The 19,701-nt window shown below is 29.3% G+C and overlaps 2 protein-coding genes across 2 annotated transcripts; both read right to left on the bottom strand.

Annotated features, from left to right (window-relative positions):
• Window positions 1-4,257: 4,257 nt before the first annotated feature.
• LOC121218601 (uncharacterized) lies at window positions 4,258-6,451 on the bottom strand. The gene has a single exon (XM_041096068.1). The coding sequence runs from the start codon at window positions 6,013-6,015 to the stop codon at window positions 4,573-4,575; it is 1,443 nt and encodes a 480-aa protein (XP_040952002.1). The 5' UTR covers window positions 6,016-6,451; the 3' UTR covers window positions 4,258-4,572.
• A 1,900-nt stretch (window positions 6,452-8,351) lies between these two features.
• LOC121218602 (transcription repressor OFP13) lies at window positions 8,352-9,443 on the bottom strand. Its single transcript, XM_041096069.1, has one exon. It carries the CDS (start codon window positions 9,291-9,293, stop codon window positions 8,583-8,585), a length of 711 nt encoding a protein of 236 aa, XP_040952003.1. The 5' UTR covers window positions 9,294-9,443; the 3' UTR covers window positions 8,352-8,582.
• Between the last annotated feature and the right edge of the window lie 10,258 nt (window positions 9,444-19,701).

The raw sequence follows: 19,701 nt of genomic DNA, 5'->3' as shown, positions 1-19,701 counted from the left end.
ATTTTCTAAAATAATAATTTTGAAACCTAAATAAGTTAATTAATGATTTCAAATTTATGTGCTATAACACGGAATTAGTTGTACTCTAACAAGATTTTAATTTGGCATGTTTACTTTTTTTAAAAATTTAACACGAACAATTTCACTCTATTCGACTTGATTCAATCGAATGCTCGCCCTTACTAATCTCACTGCAAGCTTTAAAAAAAATTATATAGCTTATCTAAAATCATTCAAACCTGACTAACCCAAAGAACCTATTTATATTTATAATTAAATATGAATAAAAATATTAATTTTATTGTTAAAATTTTAATTCTAACAGAAGCAAACAGATCCAACTAAAAATTAAGATTGGAGCAAAGTAGCTCCAACAGTTTGACAGATATAAAGCGAGGCTAGGCTACCATGATTATTTAATTATAGACTCTTCAGCTCCCCAGCTTTTTGTTTATGTTTCATTTTCAATGAGGTACGAGATCTTGAATTTCCACCAAAAATAAACATAAAAAAAAGTAAAAAAAGGTGGAAAAGCAAAAAATGTGGTTTATAAAATTGTGTCTAATGAACAGAATAAATAAAATATAATAAAAGATTAGTGATTAATGTTTTGGACTCTTCTACCGTCTTAAAAAAAAAAAGTGTTGTGACATTTATGTGATTATAATCATGCATCATTATTTTTTTATTTTTTAAAATAATATTTTTTTATTGAGGATCGATTTGTATAAGCAACGAAATAGAAAAGGTAGAGAAGAATGAATACAAATTTTACATGAAAAACTCTTCCGGAGAGAATAAAAACCATGGGTAAAGGAGGCTTCGACTTTCCGCTAAATCAATAAACAAAGGAAAGCATAATATGGAGAAAATAAGCTTAAATATACTAAATGTACGAACCCAAACCCCCAAAATAAAACCCTAACTCCCCCAACTCTGATGGAGTTCTCTCAAAAGGGATACAAAATTCTCCCCTTGTTGCCACGAAAACTCTCACCAAATCTCAGATGCGACTACATCTTGTCGCCCTCAAAAGAAAAAAGCCCTGTAGTACTACATCTTTAATTGCCTTCAAAATAGGTATACGATGGCCCCCTTTAAATAGTCTAAGATTAGAGTTCTAGTCATACTAAAATATCCTTGAAGTAATCAGAGTTTGACTTGGAAAAGATATAGTAGAATTTAACTAGGAGAAGAAATTCGGTGTTTGTGGGAAACACATCGCCACATCCTCATTCGCGTCGTCATGGCGTCATGACCTACAACTAAATGTAGTGGTAGTTTTTGTACATTTCGGCATTTAAGGAGTTTGTTTTCTAGGCATTTTAATATATTTTATTATGTTTTTGCATTTCTTAGTCTAGAGTTAAATTATTGTAAAATAAGCGTTTTTAGGCAATAATTGATGTTAATTGACCTATTAGGCCAATACGGGTCTTAATTTAGTGCTAATTTGTAACACTCTTACTTGACCCGATCGTCAAATAGGAATATTGGATGTCACAACTGAACCGAGTTGGCTTACAAGTTTAGAACTCACTATTTTCAAAATCAAATTGTATTACCAATTTATAAATTTTTTTAAAAAAAACCTTTACATCAGCGACAAAAAATTTAAAATAAAAGTACATTGTCTCACCTCTAAACTATAAAGGAACTATTTGGTTACAAAACACTCGTTGCCTGGACGAAGTCTCTAAAGGTATCCCTTCCTATGTGCATGACACTTTACTGATGGTGATCCTTGATTCAACACGGTCTGGCTTGGTTCCTCCTTGAGCTCTTTATCTCGTAGATCTTGCAACCACAGGTCAAAACCCTTGTAAGTTCGGATGAAATTAGTGAATTTTTTTACTGTATTACACGAAAATAAACCCCATCTTGCAGGGGTTACAAATAGAAAAGAACCAAACACACTACTCCCTAAGTCATTTTAACAGTCATATTGGCACACTGATGTATCACAAAATATCCAAAACTATTGAAAGAGAACAAAACTTTGATAATTCTCTTCTCTAATAACCATATGTATCTTATTATTTTAGAGAACAAAACTTAGATAATTATCTTCTGTAATAACCAAAAATATTTTGTTATCTAAAAATATAACTACTCTCCTAACCATATGTATCTTTTATCCAAAATAATATAAAATATTATATTAATAAGATTAAAATTTAAAAAATTATTATTTTAAAATCAGTATTTACTTTTATCAAACAACATAATTATATTCCATACTTATATTTATTAATTTACCAAACAATTTTTAGTATAAATTAATCACTTACATAATTTAGAAGTAAAAATTCAATACTTAATTTTTTAGCACTTAAATTTTTAATTTATCAAACACACACCTTTAGTGAAAAGTGAGCTAGATTCTAATACAGGTGTGAGGTTGTTACATGGTAAAAAGTGATTTTGATTCAATTATACATACTAAAAAAATATTCATATTTTTATGTTGAGTAATTATAATTATTTTTGTATACAATAATTAAATGTAGAATGATGCCACATCAGTAACAATGTTAGTGGCACGTAAAAATTGAAACAAAATCAAAATTTTATTGTTACAAATTAAGGTTTATATTTGTTAATCAAGCTTTAACTTCGTTAAAATCGTTGTTATTGCAATAACTAAGAGGATACAGTTCAAGTACGCTTTAACGTATTTTTTCTCTGATTTGATTGTTAAAGAGGGATTATAGTTAAAAGTAGGCTTTGTATTAAAAATAAAAATAAAGTTCAAAATATGCTATAAAATCTTAGGGTAAACTATAGTGGTAGTCACCCAACTATTTGACATTTTGTTTTTTGGTCACCAATCATTAAATTACTAGTAGAAAGATAACTTAGTAATTTTAACTTTCAACATTTATACATTATGTCAATTTAGTCATTATTTAAAAAAATAACTCTCAACATTTACACATTGTGTAATTTAGTCTCTTTTTTTATAGTTTTGTGTTTCTTTGCTACCTTGAACATTAATTTTAAAAGAATGAGAAAAGAAAAAAATTATCTTAAATTATTTTTAGTATTTTTGTTTTTGGAATATTTTTTATAAATTTTAGCTGATTTTTTTAAATTTTTAAACGAAAAGATTAAGAAAAACAAAAATGCAAAAAAAAAAACTAATTTTTTATACAACGTGTTAATGATTAAAATTGCTATTTGCATTTACAGACCCCCCCAACAGCCACTTGTTTTCAAATCTGCATCTCTGCAGAAAAGGACTTCGGAGAATTTCCTGGGTCCGACAAATTCAGTAAGGACGGTGTCGACTAGTTCACTTCATCTCGTAGCATGTTACCGTACACGTCTAAACCCGTCTTTTAACAAGACTAAATAATTTATTTACGTAGTCGGTGCGGGATAAGGCCACTTCTTTATTGAAGGGCTTCCGTTTCAATGAATACAGGGTACAAATCAAGTATGAATTTTATATTAGCAGCTAATTGTACGGTACATCCCTCAAATTATCATCCTCATTTTCAATTAGTTCATACATTTTAAAATATTTTAATTTTATATCTCTAAACTTTTGATATTATATCAATCAACTCCTTTCCTTGTTAAAATCATTAATTTAACCATTAATATCATATCTTATATAATTAAATTTAAAATAAATAATTTCCTAAAATTTTGATTTTAAATTATGTCACATCTAACTTTCAATAGTACCAAAAAATATAACTACTAGATCATAAGCCCCGTTCAGTTAGTCCAAGCTTAGGGACCAAGTGAATAACTGTGGGCATCGGCCAAGTTACTTCGGCATTAAGGTCATTAGGGCTCCACACTCGTCTCTGCCCCGCCTTATCAAGGATAAGGACAAACCCCAACGGCCTTAAGCTTAGCTCGTTTCCGAGCCTGCATCTCTGCAGTTGAGGGCCCGGGGACTTTCCTGGGTTTGGCCGAGTAACAAGCACCGGCCGCAACCCATTCACTTCGTCTAGTAGTTCAATGATGGACATGTCTAAACCTTCCTTTTATTAATACTATATAATTAACTTATGTAGCCGATGTGGGATGAGTTTTACATCTTTTCTTTCCTGTTTCCGTGAGTACAGGATACAAAAGTTGAATTATGTTAGCTTTTTCTGACTGGCTCCCATACCGTTGAAAGCCTATGGAATGATTTAAAGAACATTAATGAATGACAATATTCGAATTTGTCTCCCAAGTTCCAATGCACATTTTAACAGTTAGAAACTTATATAAGCTATGAAGTACGAACACATGTAATACGGGTACAATATAACATGGGTTTGCGTTATCAAAGGAATGGCAAAAATGTTACACCACAAAGATGAACAGCCATTAAATGAAGCAGACTACATTTGCATATTGTTATGGATTGGCCTCAAATGAACTGATTCGACCAGCTAGATGGGAGAACAAAGGTTCTAATGTGCCTAATTGGTTTGCTTCCAAACTGAACTGACAAGCATTAAGTTTAATTGTTAAACAAGCAAACTCTTGTAAAATCACCACTTACTGATCATATCTCCACCTGTAAACATCATCTCAAAACCAGAAGAGCAATGCCCATACATCATCCTATTTGTCAAGTATATTTTGTATATGACCTGTGACAATCTCTGCAACAATTTCCGGAGAAAAGCTATTGATCATGTCTTTCCTTGCCTGCCTACCTTTAGCCCTGGCTTCCTCCACGTTACTGATCACATGCCTCATAAGAGCTTGAAGCTTAATAACTGACGGTTGAGCCCACAAATGCCCCTTAAATGGTCCTTCCGTTACCTCACTCTTTCTTTCCACTGGCAATGGATAGCTATTCTCCTCTGTCAGATACTCAGTAGGCCCTGACCAATTAGTTGTTATTACCGGCAACGACATTGCCATGGCTTCCACAACAGGTCTTCCCCATCCTTCTCCTCTTGAAGGAAGAACAAACGCATTGGCAGCCTTGTATAGTTGAGGTAAGTCAATGTGAGCTATATGAGTATCAATGACATACACCGGAGCCCATCCATTAGCTGGCTTTTGCATATCAGAGTCTTCCACAAACTGGACAATCTTGTTGTTGAAATCTCTACTAGAATGATAAGGATTAGTCAACAAGTACAAAGCCACCCCATCATCCTTGGAGAACTCTTTCAAATATGCTTCGAGCAAAACATCCCATCCTTTCCTAAACTCCCATTTGAAGACACTCAAGAACACAAACTCCTTGCCGGGGCTTGAATTGGGGGCTTTTGCACCTAAAACCAGATTCCCCTCGGAAGCAATATCCAACGGCTCATACTTGGAGGGATCAAAGAACCTCACATCAATAGGCTGCACAACTTTCATAACCTTAGATGGATCTACACCACTTTGCACAAATGTGGACACATGAAACTCAGTAGGAACCCAAACAGAGTCCATTCTATTACAACGCTTAACATGTTCCGAATTCAATCTATCCGTCTCGAACATGGTCCTACCGATAACAAACATGAAATCATGATAACCCGTTGGAGGGCAAGGAAGAGTTTCAAACAATGGGGGATACCAAGCACCAGGCTCACTATGGCAAACCACAATGGTCTCATTTATTCTGCAATCGGTTCGGTGCAACTCAATTGCCAAATCCCTTGCATTTTGAGGCAATCCCTCCCAAAACTCTAGTGACTCCAAATCACCATGTTGGTGAATACCCAATTTAAAACTCGGGTTTTCTCGACTTTTCATGTATTCATCGAGTGCTAAAACATAAGACCATGCTTCTGAACTATACCCACCACCTGAAAGGAAGGGAGCCATCCATAGAACACAGTGAGGGGGCCTGGAAATGGGATTTGGCCAATGGGATTTGTTGGGTTTTGGGGTTTTTAGCATAAATGAGAAAACAGATTGAAGGAATGTAGGGTGGTAAGAAGCGAGACTTGATTTGAGGTTGAAGATTTTGTAGTAGTTTGTTCTGCTAAAACTAAAAGAGATTGCTAAGAATAGAACAAGGACAGATGAAGCAATGAAGGATTTCAGATTTGGGGCCATCTCATAGAGGGAATTTACATTTACCAAATCTTTAAATCTAACTCTAAATGATACTAGCTAAAGGAATAATAAGAAATGCAGCAAAAGCATTAAAAAAAAAGGGTAAAAGAGTACCTGAAATGGATTCTGAAAACGGAAAATTGTTTAAAGTACCTTTTAATTGATCCCATCTAACTTAATCAACGCAGGAAGGATTTTGATCAAATGCAAACCCAGGATTCAACAAAATTTGCTGCATTTGGAGGCCACTGGTTGGAATGGGATAATTAGGTTAATTTTCTTTTTAATTGTTTCTAGGTGGCTCTAGAGGGTTGATGAATTTCAAACATTTTATTTGACAACAGTTCCAATATTTTTGAAATTGGATCTGTGGTCGAAAAGAAGTAAATTACCGAGTTCAAGTTCTATCAAATCAAAATAAGTAGATTATTAAAAAATAAAATAAAAATTTGTTTCAATCAATCTAATTAGAATTAAAAAAAATAACGTTAAACTCAATTGAGTAAGTATGATTTTCGATTTATATTCTATAAATCATCTAAACACCTCGATTTAATATTTTTTATAAAAAATTTATAAGCCCAATATTAAAAATTGAGCTCATTTGGAGCCCAATATTAAATCTCTTAAGCCATTTGTAGTTTTTTTTCTGGGGACCTTAATTCATTGGTCATATAACTTCATTCAAGTGATTTTCTTATACATTATATATTATTCTTTTAATATATCTTCTTAGGGACCTTAATTAAAATGTACTCTTAAGATGTTTTTTTCCTTATTTAATTTTTTATCGGTTGATTCACGCTTCATTTTAGGTTGATTATTTGTTTATATCAAATTATAAAGTAAAAATTTAAAGATTTAATATATTCTAAGCAAAGTTTTTAGAACCAAAATAATGGTTGAACTAGTCAAACCACTGGTTCATATGGTTGGTTAAATGAATCATTAAAAACATAAAAATAAAATTATTTTAAAAAATAAAAAAACGGTTCAATCAGTTTTTTTAGCCTGATTCTACCAGCTCATACCGATTTGCGGACCAACCAGTCTGATGTCTCTCTCTGAATTGATACCCCGATCGGTTCAAACAACCATGACTCTAAGTCCCGACACTTCATACACTTTGAATTCAGTCCTCCGACTTTTATTTTCAATAATTTAATCTCTCTACTTTCAAATTAATTATAACAATATAATATTTGAACTGAAAAGTTAACGGTATTAACTATTTGAATTAATTAATAAAATTATAAAAATATAGAGACTAAATTATGTTGGAAATTAAAGGATAAAGATTAAATCTAAAGGACCAAAACTGAAAATTAACCATTTTTCATAAAAAAAAAAAAGAGCTGAAGGGTATGTGGCAGATATCTTAAGGTATAGATTAGATGAATGTTGATGTGAATTATATATATTATCCTAAGCACATCCAGAGCAAATTCTGTAATTTTAATCCACTTATTTTTAAATTTAATAATAAATGCACCCTTCTTCTTATTTATTTCAAACAAATAGAGGGTATTGATATAAAACCAGAGTATCCACTTTGTCAGATATTTTCCTTTTTTTCTGATTTTATGATGAATGTGGTACAACCTGATGTATCTTTTTGATTCAATATTAATGGAATTTCTCCATTATTTATTCAAACATTTTTATATGTACAAGTAATAATTATAGTAAGTTATTATCTCATAAAATAAATCACAAATCATCCTTCCACTAATCTATACATGCACAAATCTAACATAAAATTAAATCAATTATATATATACATGAGATGAAGTTTAATCTTAAAGAATTTTACATTTAAAACGATTGGATTTTAATTTAATTGATATTATTGTCAATGTAAGTGAATATGAGTTCGAGTGCGCTGAAGCGTATTATCTTTTTATTTAAGGGTTGGGGAGGAGCTATGAGTAGTTTTAGGTACTATATCAAAAAAAGCACATATAATAAGAATCCTTTGAGTTGATGTTAGGGCTTTGCCCGCAATTCACCAAAAAGAGTTCAAAAAGAATTTCACATTTAAATCATATTCTCAAATATATTTATATTTTAGGTTTTAGGTTCTTTTATAAGGTTTAATTTTAAAATTTAGTCATTTAATTTACTTAATTTGATCCAATGTTTTAACTAAGTTTTTGCATTGCTTCGTCCTAATATATTGATCAATTGAAATGGATGCTTACGTTTTTTACACTATGCATAGAACTATATGTAGGTTCTCTCAACCTATAAATAAAAAAATAATACATTTCAGTGTACTGGAACCAAAAAAAATACACATACTACTTGAGCTAAGAGTAAATCAACAAGGATATAAATAATCTAAATTAAACTAATAATGTTATAAAAGCAAAAAGAGATGAAAACAGAACGTATATACAATAATTTAAATAGGGGTCACAAAAAAACCTAACGATAATTATATGGAATTTTGATTCACTTTCTACCTCGAAATTTACTGCAGTTAATTATAATAACATCTATTACATATGCAATGGTGATCAATACTATACAGCCAAAAAGAAGCCATCATCCAACGACCTGTGATTCTAAGGCAAAACAATGTTTTGTTGGAGTTGAAATTCATCCACATCTCCTTCAGTTGAACAAAGAGGAGATGAAGGGAAAGAAGAGAGAGCAGAAGAATAAGAAGTGGAATCAGAGGAAGAAGTGATAGCTACAAGCAGATCAATGAAAGCTCCGATTATAAATCCATGGTTGTTCTTCCCATTCACCTTCAAATACCATCCCAACAGTTGTTCTAACCATTCCCAATCTTTCATCCCATGTGTCTCCACCATCTCTTCCATCGACTTACGAAAGTCCACGTACGGATCATCAGATTCCATAGCTAGAATCACGCTTTCTTTGAACGGGAACAACCCATCACCACCACCACCGGCTGCTTTGGCTTCTTCGAGGATGGAACTCGTGTCACCGCCTGGCTCGAAGAACAGCCTCTCGGAACGAGCTCCACGGACGACTGTCTCTAAAGACTCACCATCAAAGCCTTGATGATCTGAGTCGTTGGTGGTGGTGGTGGATAAACTGGGTGAGTCGGAAGAGTTGGTGAACCATGACTGTGGGGTTTCAACACCACTGTCATTGTTGCTGTTAGGGTCGAAGAACATGGAGTTAACGGTCTTGAAAACGTCGTCACCTGCTCGGAAAGAAAGGGTCTTGGGGTGCTTGCATGAAGGCCATTGCCATGGTTGCTTGGAGGTGGGTTCTTTAGGCTTGAACAGAGCAGGTAGCTTCATGGTGTCTTGTCTTTGTGGGGTGCGTAGGTGAGGGATAATAAATATGGGAGCAGAGGGGAGTTGAAACAATGGTATTTAAAACAAGAGGTGAGACGGTAAGAAGGGGGAAGATGGAAAAGAAATGGGGTTGGTAGGCCCTATCATGTCGTATTAAATTTTGGGGTTTGTGGAATTCAATGTTCTTATTAAATATTTATTGTTCACCCCCTTTGAATATTCACTAAATACAAAAGTATTTTTGTCATCATAATTGCATAAATTTATCATTTTACATAAAAGATATTGCATCATTCTAATGTTACATTCAAAATCAAGTATACTTTTACCATATATTGCATCATAGCTCGATTGGTACTGGCATTATTTCTAACACAAGATGACGTGATTTTGAGTCCGATAAAATGTATTATCCTCCTATTTATGTGCTGGAGAGAGATTATATGTAGTTCTAATATTGTGTCAAAAAGAACAGATATCATCAACTTATCAAATATACTTACAAAAAAATTAAATATCTCTTAAAAGTTATTACATGAATTAATTATATGATAAAACCCTAAATTTATAGACTTCAATTTTATAAACCCCAACTACTCTTTTTTTTTAAATGCATCCTAATTGATTAAAAGGGAAGTGCTAATTTATATTATATTATACTTAAGCTGCTCCCTCTATGTTGTAACCAAGGGGCACATTTCATACTATAAAAAGAGATTAACCAATATTGTCTTTAGTTAGTAGAAGAGACATTTTTTTTTTGTTTTTTGGGTACAAAACACGTTTACTTCTTTATTTAAATTAATGCTGAATTTATATAAAAAGACAATAAAAAATGGAGCTTATCTTTTGAGGTGATAACATGTAGCATTTTATAATAGTCTAATTATCTCTCAAGTCCTTGCACTCTTTGGACTTTTAAACTTTTAAATCAGAACTTTAAACATTAAAATATCATATATTCAATTTTAATGAAAATTTATTAATTATGTTATCGATTAGACCCTAGTTTTTAAATCAGACAAATAGAGAGATTAAATTTATGGGAATGAAAACATGGGAACTAAATTTGAAAGACCTAAAAAATAGAGGGGTTGGGAGGATATTTAAACATTTGAGATTTGAGGCAAAGGGTATTTGGCCATTAGCATGAAAACTCAAGGAGAGACAAAATTCATGTGAGTTAATTAAGGAGCAATGGTTGTATCACACAAAGTTGGCCTTTACCATAAATGAAGAAGGAGAAGTCTGGGACGAGAGAGATGATAAAGAAAGATTACGTGTAGTCGCATTTATGATGTTTACTAACTTGTTATCTTTATTTTATAATTAAAGTTTTTTTTATATTTATGTTTACTGTGCATGAATATTAATTATTTTAAGGGGTCGTGGCCATGTTAGCCGCCTAGTTACGTTCATAATTATCACTAAATGTAGGTTCTGAACATATTTACTCTTTTTTAAGATAAAAATGTTTAGAATTACTCATAGCTTCAACCCATAAATAGGATGGTAATGCGCTTCAACGCACTCGAACCAACGTGCTCTTATACAATAATACTAATGCTAATTGAACTAGGATTCAATTGACTATAATTCCACAATACTAGAGTATTGATAAGGGGTCAAGATATACCTGTAAACTAAAGATTTTGTGTTGACATATTTGACGGTGTTTATTTTTATTTGGGCCCTGTATAAAAAGGTTTTATGCAACAAATGGGATTGTAATTCGCGACGCTAGTTACAGACCCATGCCAAGATTTCTGGTTCAATCGAATGACTTTTTAAAAGATAAGAGTTTGCATTTTTTAAGGACTATCTAAATTTTGATCGAAGTATTTGAAGTTGCCTAAAACTTACTTTTGAATATTTTAATGAGCATTTCAAGCATATCTAAATGTTGCTGAAGAGATCTTGTATTAGCTTATAAATTTGCTACTAATCAACTTTCTCGTATTGTCTTTTAGAGTATCTTTTGAGTATGTTATTGTAATATCTCTACTTCTGTTTATTCGACACTCTTTATACGTTTATTAGAGAAAGATACATTGCTTGTATATTTTGTGGGGAGCGGTTTGTAACAATTAGAATTATTGTTGGGGTTGCAATTATCTATTACTGTAAAGGGTAGATTAAGTTTAGTCAAATAAATAATTCCATTAGCTCATTGAATAAGAATTATTCTTTAAGCAAGATTCCGCAGAGTAAAAATAGTAATTTAGAACTACATTAACAAATACCATGCGCTAATTTTCTCTTTATTTTGCTCCGTTGTCCACTGTTTGAAAACTTTTTGAGAAAGGTACTAAATTATTTGGTACAATACAACGTATGTAACATCTATATATTGCTTAAGACACAACATGTCCATGTGCTTTTCTTGTCTTTGATAAAACGTGGAACAACGTACTTCCCACATTTCAGTCATATATTATTTTGTTTGGAATGTTTGAGCTTTTGATTTTATTTATTCACAATTTTTTATTATTAATTATTAATAGAAAACAATAATTTGCAATGATTAGTGTTCTATAATTTCTACTATAAACCATGTGGACTGCATGGGTGTAAACTCCATTAATTAAATATAAACCTAGAGGTAAAGTACAGTCGAAATAAAATTATAAAATTTTAGGGGTTAAAACTAAAAAATATGTAAAAAAAAGGCTTAAATTAAATTATTATGGGGTATATTTGTAGTAATTATAAATATAGTAATTGTGCTTTTTTGTAATTATAAAAAAATTTAATTCTCGAGCAATGGTGTATTTAAGGGGGTTGGCAGGGCTCTGGTGTCCCCTAAAATAGAAAATTATCCATTTAGGCCATTTAGAAATTTTTAAATTTTAAATTAGTAAAGGTAAAATTGTACTTTGACCCCCTTAAAATGATAAAATTCGATTTAATCCTTTAAAAGTTATAAAGATGTAGGCTATTAAAAATTGCAATTTAATTTTGTCTCCCTCTAAAAGAATTTTCTGGTTTCTCGAGATGTGTTTGACTAGTAGAGTGCAATTATATCTTAATTTCTTATGCGATATTTGATAGATAAATTGTCAAGGAAAATAGCGAAATTCCTAAAAGCTTCGTCAACACATCTTCATATATATATATATATATATATATTAAAATTTCATTTTATATACTTATGATCTTGTATACATCCATCAAAATGTTATATTTGGAATATAAAATAACTGTAAATCTAAAGCAAATCAATATGAATCACTTTGAAGCATGAAACAAAATCTATAAATAAAGGAGATTTAGATGATTTGATCATGAAGTAGGAGTCCCTAAATAACATTCATAACAACTTGCTCTTAATCCAATTTAACAACTCTAGTATTAAATCTCCCCATATTTGCATGATTTCCTTCTCCAACAAAATGGAATGTTTTGTGGACCAATTAAGCTCTCATCTAGTGTTCGTGGTGTCAATTGGAACCTAATTACAGGTGTCTTCATCTGTTTTACGGATTGAAATTAATTTTATTCAGGTATTTCAAGTAGTATTCAAGTAAAACCTCTCTCAACAATGACGACTTTAAAATTTGAATGGTGGAGAAAATATTTACTTTCACTTTTTTTTACCACTCATTCATTCTCTTACTCGTATGCTTGATTTTTTAGTTTGAAGGAAATGATTTCCTAATTTATTGGATGGGGAATCTTCAAATTTGGCATAAGCTAAAGAAAATATTTTCTAAAACCATGCTCACAAATTATTTGAATTTGGTAAAAAGAATTTTAATTTTAATAGAATCGAATTTAAACTCAAATTTAAAATCGAGCATAGAATTAAACTTATTTTTTATTAAATAAACCAATATGATCCAACTTAATTCAATGGATTTTAATAATTCAATTTTTATTCTATCCAAATAAAATTTCAAATATTAAACTCGAAATAACACATTTTATGTATAAAAAACCCAAATAAATTAACTCAGTTACAACCTATGCTCAGCATGTACCATTTCTCTAGCACACCAAGGCCGATATATACATAAAAATAAGCAAGTGAGTTGTCAAAAGATATGGCTGCCGGTACTGATCAGTGTATAATGCATGCCCAATAATGGTTTTTGGTTGAAGAGAAAAATGAACATGGTTGGAACTGAATTGGGTTTTGTCCCAATGTCCCCTTTCTACCACTTTCATTATTGTCTAAAAAAGAATCGGATCGGTGATCAAATTGATCGAATTACTAATTTTTAATTTAATTTAATTCAATCGATTTTAAACTATTCGTATATAAAATCGATTCAACCCTTTAATCGGACTAATATACCGATCATATTGAAAGAAAAGGAAATTAAAAAGAAAATCATTGGCTTAATGCCACATGCTCCGTTGACTCTCTCTCTCTCTTATTATTCTCTTATCTCCTTCACCCTTTTTCGTTTCATGCCACTTAATTTCTTCAATTATTTATTTTCTTTGTTAATTAATTTCTTTTTTTGTTCTTCGTAATCCATATTCACAAAACATCTTTAAAAGCTATGCTAAGAAGATATGATTAAATTAAATATAAGTTTGTTTTTTTGGGATAATGTCTTACACATGCTTTTCTTTCTTTATTTTTAAGTATAATTTAAGGCATTTTTTTGATGGGGTGACGCATTTATCTACGGAGGCGGCAGTGAGATTAGATACTATAGTGTGAGACAAATAAAAAATTAAACGTATGGCACTGAAAATAAACGCCCATCCAAAAGAACCCTAAATTATTTCTAATCCCACTCATAAATTGTTTATTTAAAAAAAATCATCAACTACATTTTTAAAATAGAAAATCCATCATAAATAAGGTAGTTTCTCCTAAAATAAAGGGACATTATTTCGTAGCTATTATAATGAAGCATATGGTATCATGAGTGTATAAACAAATTAAAATTTAGAGGAATATGGGTTGATTTATGTACTCTTTCTTATGATAGAAGTTGGATCTAAATGTTTGTAATCTTTGTTGAGGCTTAATCAAGTTCATATTTTAACGGCTCATATTTACGGATTTAAATTTTAATATTCAGGGGCGGAGTCGGGTGGTAGGGGTTTCGATCCCTCTAAAATAATTTTTTTATTTAATTTTTAATAATTTATAAAATTTTAAATTAGTAATGATAAAATTACACTTTAGCCCCCAAAATGTTAAATTTTTGATTTAATCTTTTAAAAAATTATAGAGATATAAACTATTAAAATGGTGAAATTATATTTTTACTATTATAAAAATATATAATTTAATTTCGACCCTTACAAAAATTTCTGACTTCACCCCTGTTACCATTTACCCAATTATAAAAGTAATTGTTGGTAGAGTTTTTTAATTCCTCAAATGGGTTTAATAAAACATTAAATATATAAATAAAAGGTAATTATTTGATACATTCTTTGTGTATAGAGTTTTTTAAACTTCATGAGCATATTAAATGTGTAATTAATAAGTGTCACATTTATATATATATATTTTACTTCACCTTATAAAACACTTGTCATACTTTAAACCCACTTATACATTATTTGTTCGCATTATCTGTACAGATTGAAAGCTCTTTTCCCCCTTCTCTTCTACAATTTAGTTTTTTTTTTCATGAAATAACTTTGAATGCCATAAGTCTGCGGTTCAAAATTCAAAGAGCTTTTTTCTCCGACCTTTGACACTGACTGTTAGATCGACTTGGATTTAATGTATGTTCTTTGACTCGCCCATGGGTACTAATGCACCGTACTGATCATCGAATTATCGCTTGGAGCTCGCTAGTGAAACTTTTTTTAGAAAAAAACTTAAAAACCCATTGACTAAAATAACAACTTTGAATAGTTCGGTCACTTAAATGAAAACTTTCAAATAGTTCAGTGACCAAATTGTAACTTTTTTAGTTAAATAACTAAAACGAAAACTTACCCATAGTTTAGTGACTAATGGTGTAGCTTACCGTTAAAGAAATAAATGCAGCCGTTTATTTTCATATTAGATTCATATAATTGTTTGCCTATACAAAATACAAACTAAAATTGTAATAAATTGATATGGTTCCAAGAAAATTAACCTCGAGAATACAATGAAGCCAATGACTATTTGCGTTTTGCACTGACGAGAATAATCCACTATACACTGAGCAATGTATAACAAGAAACTGAATTTCTACAAAGGATTTCTGCAGTAATATTTTATAAAATAATCCAATAATATTAGAAAATGTAAGAAGGGAAGAAATAATATTAAAATTTGTTGGTATGATTTCCAAATGAAATCTCATTCCTATTTATAGGAATTTTCATGTCTCTTCATAGATACATATTTCAATAGGTGTCTTTCTGAATAATAATGTCTTTAAAATAAATACATAATTATTCATTTAATACTATAACTATTCAAATAATATTATTTAAATAGTTATAATTCTTTTTCAAAAAATCAAATAATATAACTTTTGATTAATTACACCCATTCATTTATAGTTATTAAAATACTATAAATATTTAAAAATGTTTCAGTAATTTCTATTTATCTACCAAATTTAATATCTAACATAATAACACCAAGAACTCAAATTCTGTACAATGACAACTTTTACAAACTTCACTAAATTTAAAATTTTGAACGAAAAGAAATGGCCGAAAGTTTCCCCTTAACCTTCAACAATTAGACATGCAAGAGGAGACAGAGAATAGCTTTTTCTTTCTATTTCCCACTTTCCTTTTGTTTCTTTTATTTTTATTTCGTCATTTTATATTTACATTATTATTACATTTCCCTTTTCATTTTATTATTTCATTAATTAACTAACATATTTATAAATATCATATTTCATTACTTATAACACTAATGGCATATTTGTTTAATAAGCCCCTTACACTACTTTCACAATTTAATTTGATATTAACTACTACTTTTACCACATACTTATTTTAGTCCTTGTACTTAATTTAAACACTAATAATTAAAATTATTTAACTATCTATCATTCAATTCCCTAGGACAACTCTATGATTATTTAATAAAAAAAATTTATACACCCGATTTATGAAAATGGAGTTCCGAAAGTACGTTCCCTAACACCCCTGACTTTCGGGTCGTTATAAATTTTTTTTAATTATATTATAAATCTTTAAAAATATATTATAAAAATAACTTATGTGTATTTTATAAATTTATAACAAAAATTTATATTATTTAAATCTTAAAAAAATTCTAAAGTTATGGTCAATATATATATTATATTTTCTTTTACGTGTTATAATGGACTTATTTATAAAAAGTTCTGACAAAAAAAGTACGGACATAACTTATATACGTGTTTGTACCATATATTTTATTTATTTATTAAAAAAATATTATAACTTTTTACCTATTTATAAAAAATAACTTTAAGGAGTTATACAAAAAAATTGTAATTATTTATAAGAAGTGTTATGGAAGTTATCGGATAATTTATAAAACCTATTTTATAAAGGTTATATATATTATAAACTTTATTTTATTTTTTATTGTATTTACGTATTATAAAAAAAAGATTATAGTCTAGTATTTTTCTCTAAATTATGTTTATATAAAATTTTATAATTAAGTTACAGATTATTAGCGTTGTGAACCAAAAATATTATGTGATAGATGCTAGTTTTGCTAATACAAATTCTTTTGCACCATGTTGTGGGATAGGATATTATTTGAAAAAATGAAGTTAGACACAAGTACCAAAAACGGCTCTTGAAATTTTTAATTTGGGACATTCAAGTCTTTGAGATGTAGTTGAATGGACCTTTGCTATTCTAAAAAAAATGATTTCCTATTGAATTGAGTGTAATTGAAACACCCCAATTACTATCATGTTGCATACTTCATAATTTCATCTATAGGTGGAATTCGAATTACCCATACTTTAAATAGTAAATCAAAGAACAATATTTTCATTATTTTGATTCAAATTCAAATGATTAAAAACTCGGTTAAAGACCAACAAATGATAATAAATATTATATGTTAAATGTTAAAGAGGGAATAATTTAACAAATACGGAATGATAGAGCAATTAGATAAATTTGCATATGATATTAGAGTAATTAGAACCACTAATCAAATAAAAAGGCAGATAATTACACAATTAATTAAGAAAAATATATTATTAATCATTTGAAAATGCCTTACACATTAAACTAATTGATAAGCAAGTGAAAGCCTTTATAGTTAACAACCTTTATGAAAGGAAATATATATATTATGTAGCATTTTTTTATAAAAATATAAAATATTTACTGATTATTAAAACAATCTCAGCTTTAAAGAAAACATTTAGAATCAATAGAGGAAGAAAAAAATTTAGATTTTAGATTATTTTTTTGAATATTTTATATGTTTAATTTTTTCATATATATAAATATTAAGAGTTTATATTTTTTATAATTTCTTTTTTATATTTTAAATAAAATTGAAAATTTTTAAATAACTTTTTACAAATTATTATATTTTTTAAAAAATATTAAATATTTTTTTACATTTTTTTATATTTTACAAGTTCTTTTACATTTTTCTATAATAATATTTTTAATTTCAATTCACTTCTTTTTATTTATCATATTTTTTTGTAATTTTTATATAGTATTTGTTTTTCTAGATTATAATATGTTGTTCTGAATTTTTATGTAGTTTCTAATGTTTGTATACATTTTCTAAAACAAAATACTTACTTAAAAAAAAACCCATGTGGAGCCGCCACTTTTATTATTACTATTAAAAATAAACTAAAATATATAACGGAGGTATATTTTAGTCATCAAATTGGGAAGTAAGTGTATTTTAGGTACTAAATTGTGTTAAAGATTATAAGTACCAAAAGTTGGTTGCATAATCGAGTCCTAGTTCTATTGGCATCAATATTATTACTAATGCAAAAAGATATGAATTGGAGTTTGAAGTGCGATTAACCTGTAATTTAAGAGTTAGGTAGAAGTTATGTTAGCTGTAGAATTTGTATTAAAAAAAATTAGTTACTTTATATTTTTAATATAAAAAAAGAGGAGATATCCACTTTCATGGTGAAAAATTTTTATTGTCTTATATTTTTTATATAAAAGTAGTTTTACGCCCTTCTGTATATTTTGTTGTGATTTATATTTTAACAATTCAACTATTGAATTTACAACGAATATAATTGTACTTATAATGCATGTAAAATTTTGAACTAATCTGATATCACTAACATATCGATCTAAGATACTGTATTATTAATATTTATTGAACAGTTGAAAGTTTTTTATATAAAAAAAAGTTAGAAATTTTAAATTTATGTCAAATTTAACATGCATAATCTATATGAATGAAATATGACACTCATTCCTTCATTTTATTGATAACTTGTGCTGTTCACATTCTTCAACTCTACAAATAAATTTTCAAGTAATAGATCTTTTACAACGAGATTTATCTTATATAGTAACAGTATGCAATGATAAGGATTAATTGGGCAGTTGACCTTGTTACTCCATTCTTTGCAAGAGTAAAAGCATAATTTTTTTTTTCTTTTTAAATAAGATTTTCCCCGCTTCATGGATAAGCACTTGCTACTAATGGGTAATTTTTTCTCATTTCAAGATAGGATTTGCACCAATGAAAACCATAAATTTCATACACAATAAAATGATATGATAGATTTATCTTTTTTGGATAGTGAAGAGACAAACTCCATTCTGTTCACTAGTATGAATCATTGATATTGAAGAAGTTATTTTTTTTCTCAACCCATGATCTAAACAAGTCACACATACACCCTAGTACATGTTCCTTGGTGCTAAGGACATCCCGAAGAGTAGGGGATTGCGTGACATTTCTAGTTGGTTGTCTTGCATTTCTAATAAGTTGTTTAATAGTTGACATATTGAATTATATACATAATAGATTGGTTTAGACTGATCCTAACCAGATGATTTTGAATTACTTATTTTTCTATTTAATAGATTAACAAAATATTAACCCCTTAGACTTAAGTTAAAAAGCAAAGGAAAAAGAGGGATCAAATCAATTTTAACTAAATTGTGAATTGGTGTTAAATTCTTGCTATTGCTATTTGTTATTTAACTTATTTAACCACTACAAGATCCATAATTCTATGAGCTTGGGCTTCTATTACTGACGTAAAAATATCTCTTTCCATGTCTTTGGATACAACCCATAGGTGATTGCTCGTTCTTTGTACATAAACTATTGTGAGGCTTTTACGAAGTTTCAGTAGTTATTCCGCTTCCATAATAAATTCTCGTATTTGTGCCTTATAAAAAGAACTAGTAAATTGATGAATCATTACCTTGATGATATAACATAATAAAATATTCTTCTAACTCACATAATGATGTGAAAATAATAACTAAACAATAATAAGAAAAAAAAGAGAGGATAGAATTGAAC

Source organism: Gossypium hirsutum, chromosome D06 (assembly GCF_007990345.1).
Source record: "Gossypium hirsutum isolate 1008001.06 chromosome D06, Gossypium_hirsutum_v2.1, whole genome shotgun sequence".
NCBI lineage: Eukaryota > Viridiplantae > Streptophyta > Magnoliopsida > Malvales > Malvaceae > Gossypium > Gossypium hirsutum.
The sequence above is the reverse complement of the archived record's forward strand: the minus strand, read 5'-3'. Positions and strand labels throughout refer to the sequence as shown.

What these genes read in the sequence shown, in the direction of transcription:
- LOC121218602 (XM_041096069.1), bottom strand. Translation starts at nt 9,293, where the DNA reads ATGAAGCTACCTGCTCTGTTCAAGCCTAAAGAACCCACCTCCAAGCAA.
- LOC121218601 (XM_041096068.1), bottom strand. Translation starts at nt 6,015, where the DNA reads ATGGCCCCAAATCTGAAATCCTTCATTGCTTCATCTGTCCTTGTTCTA.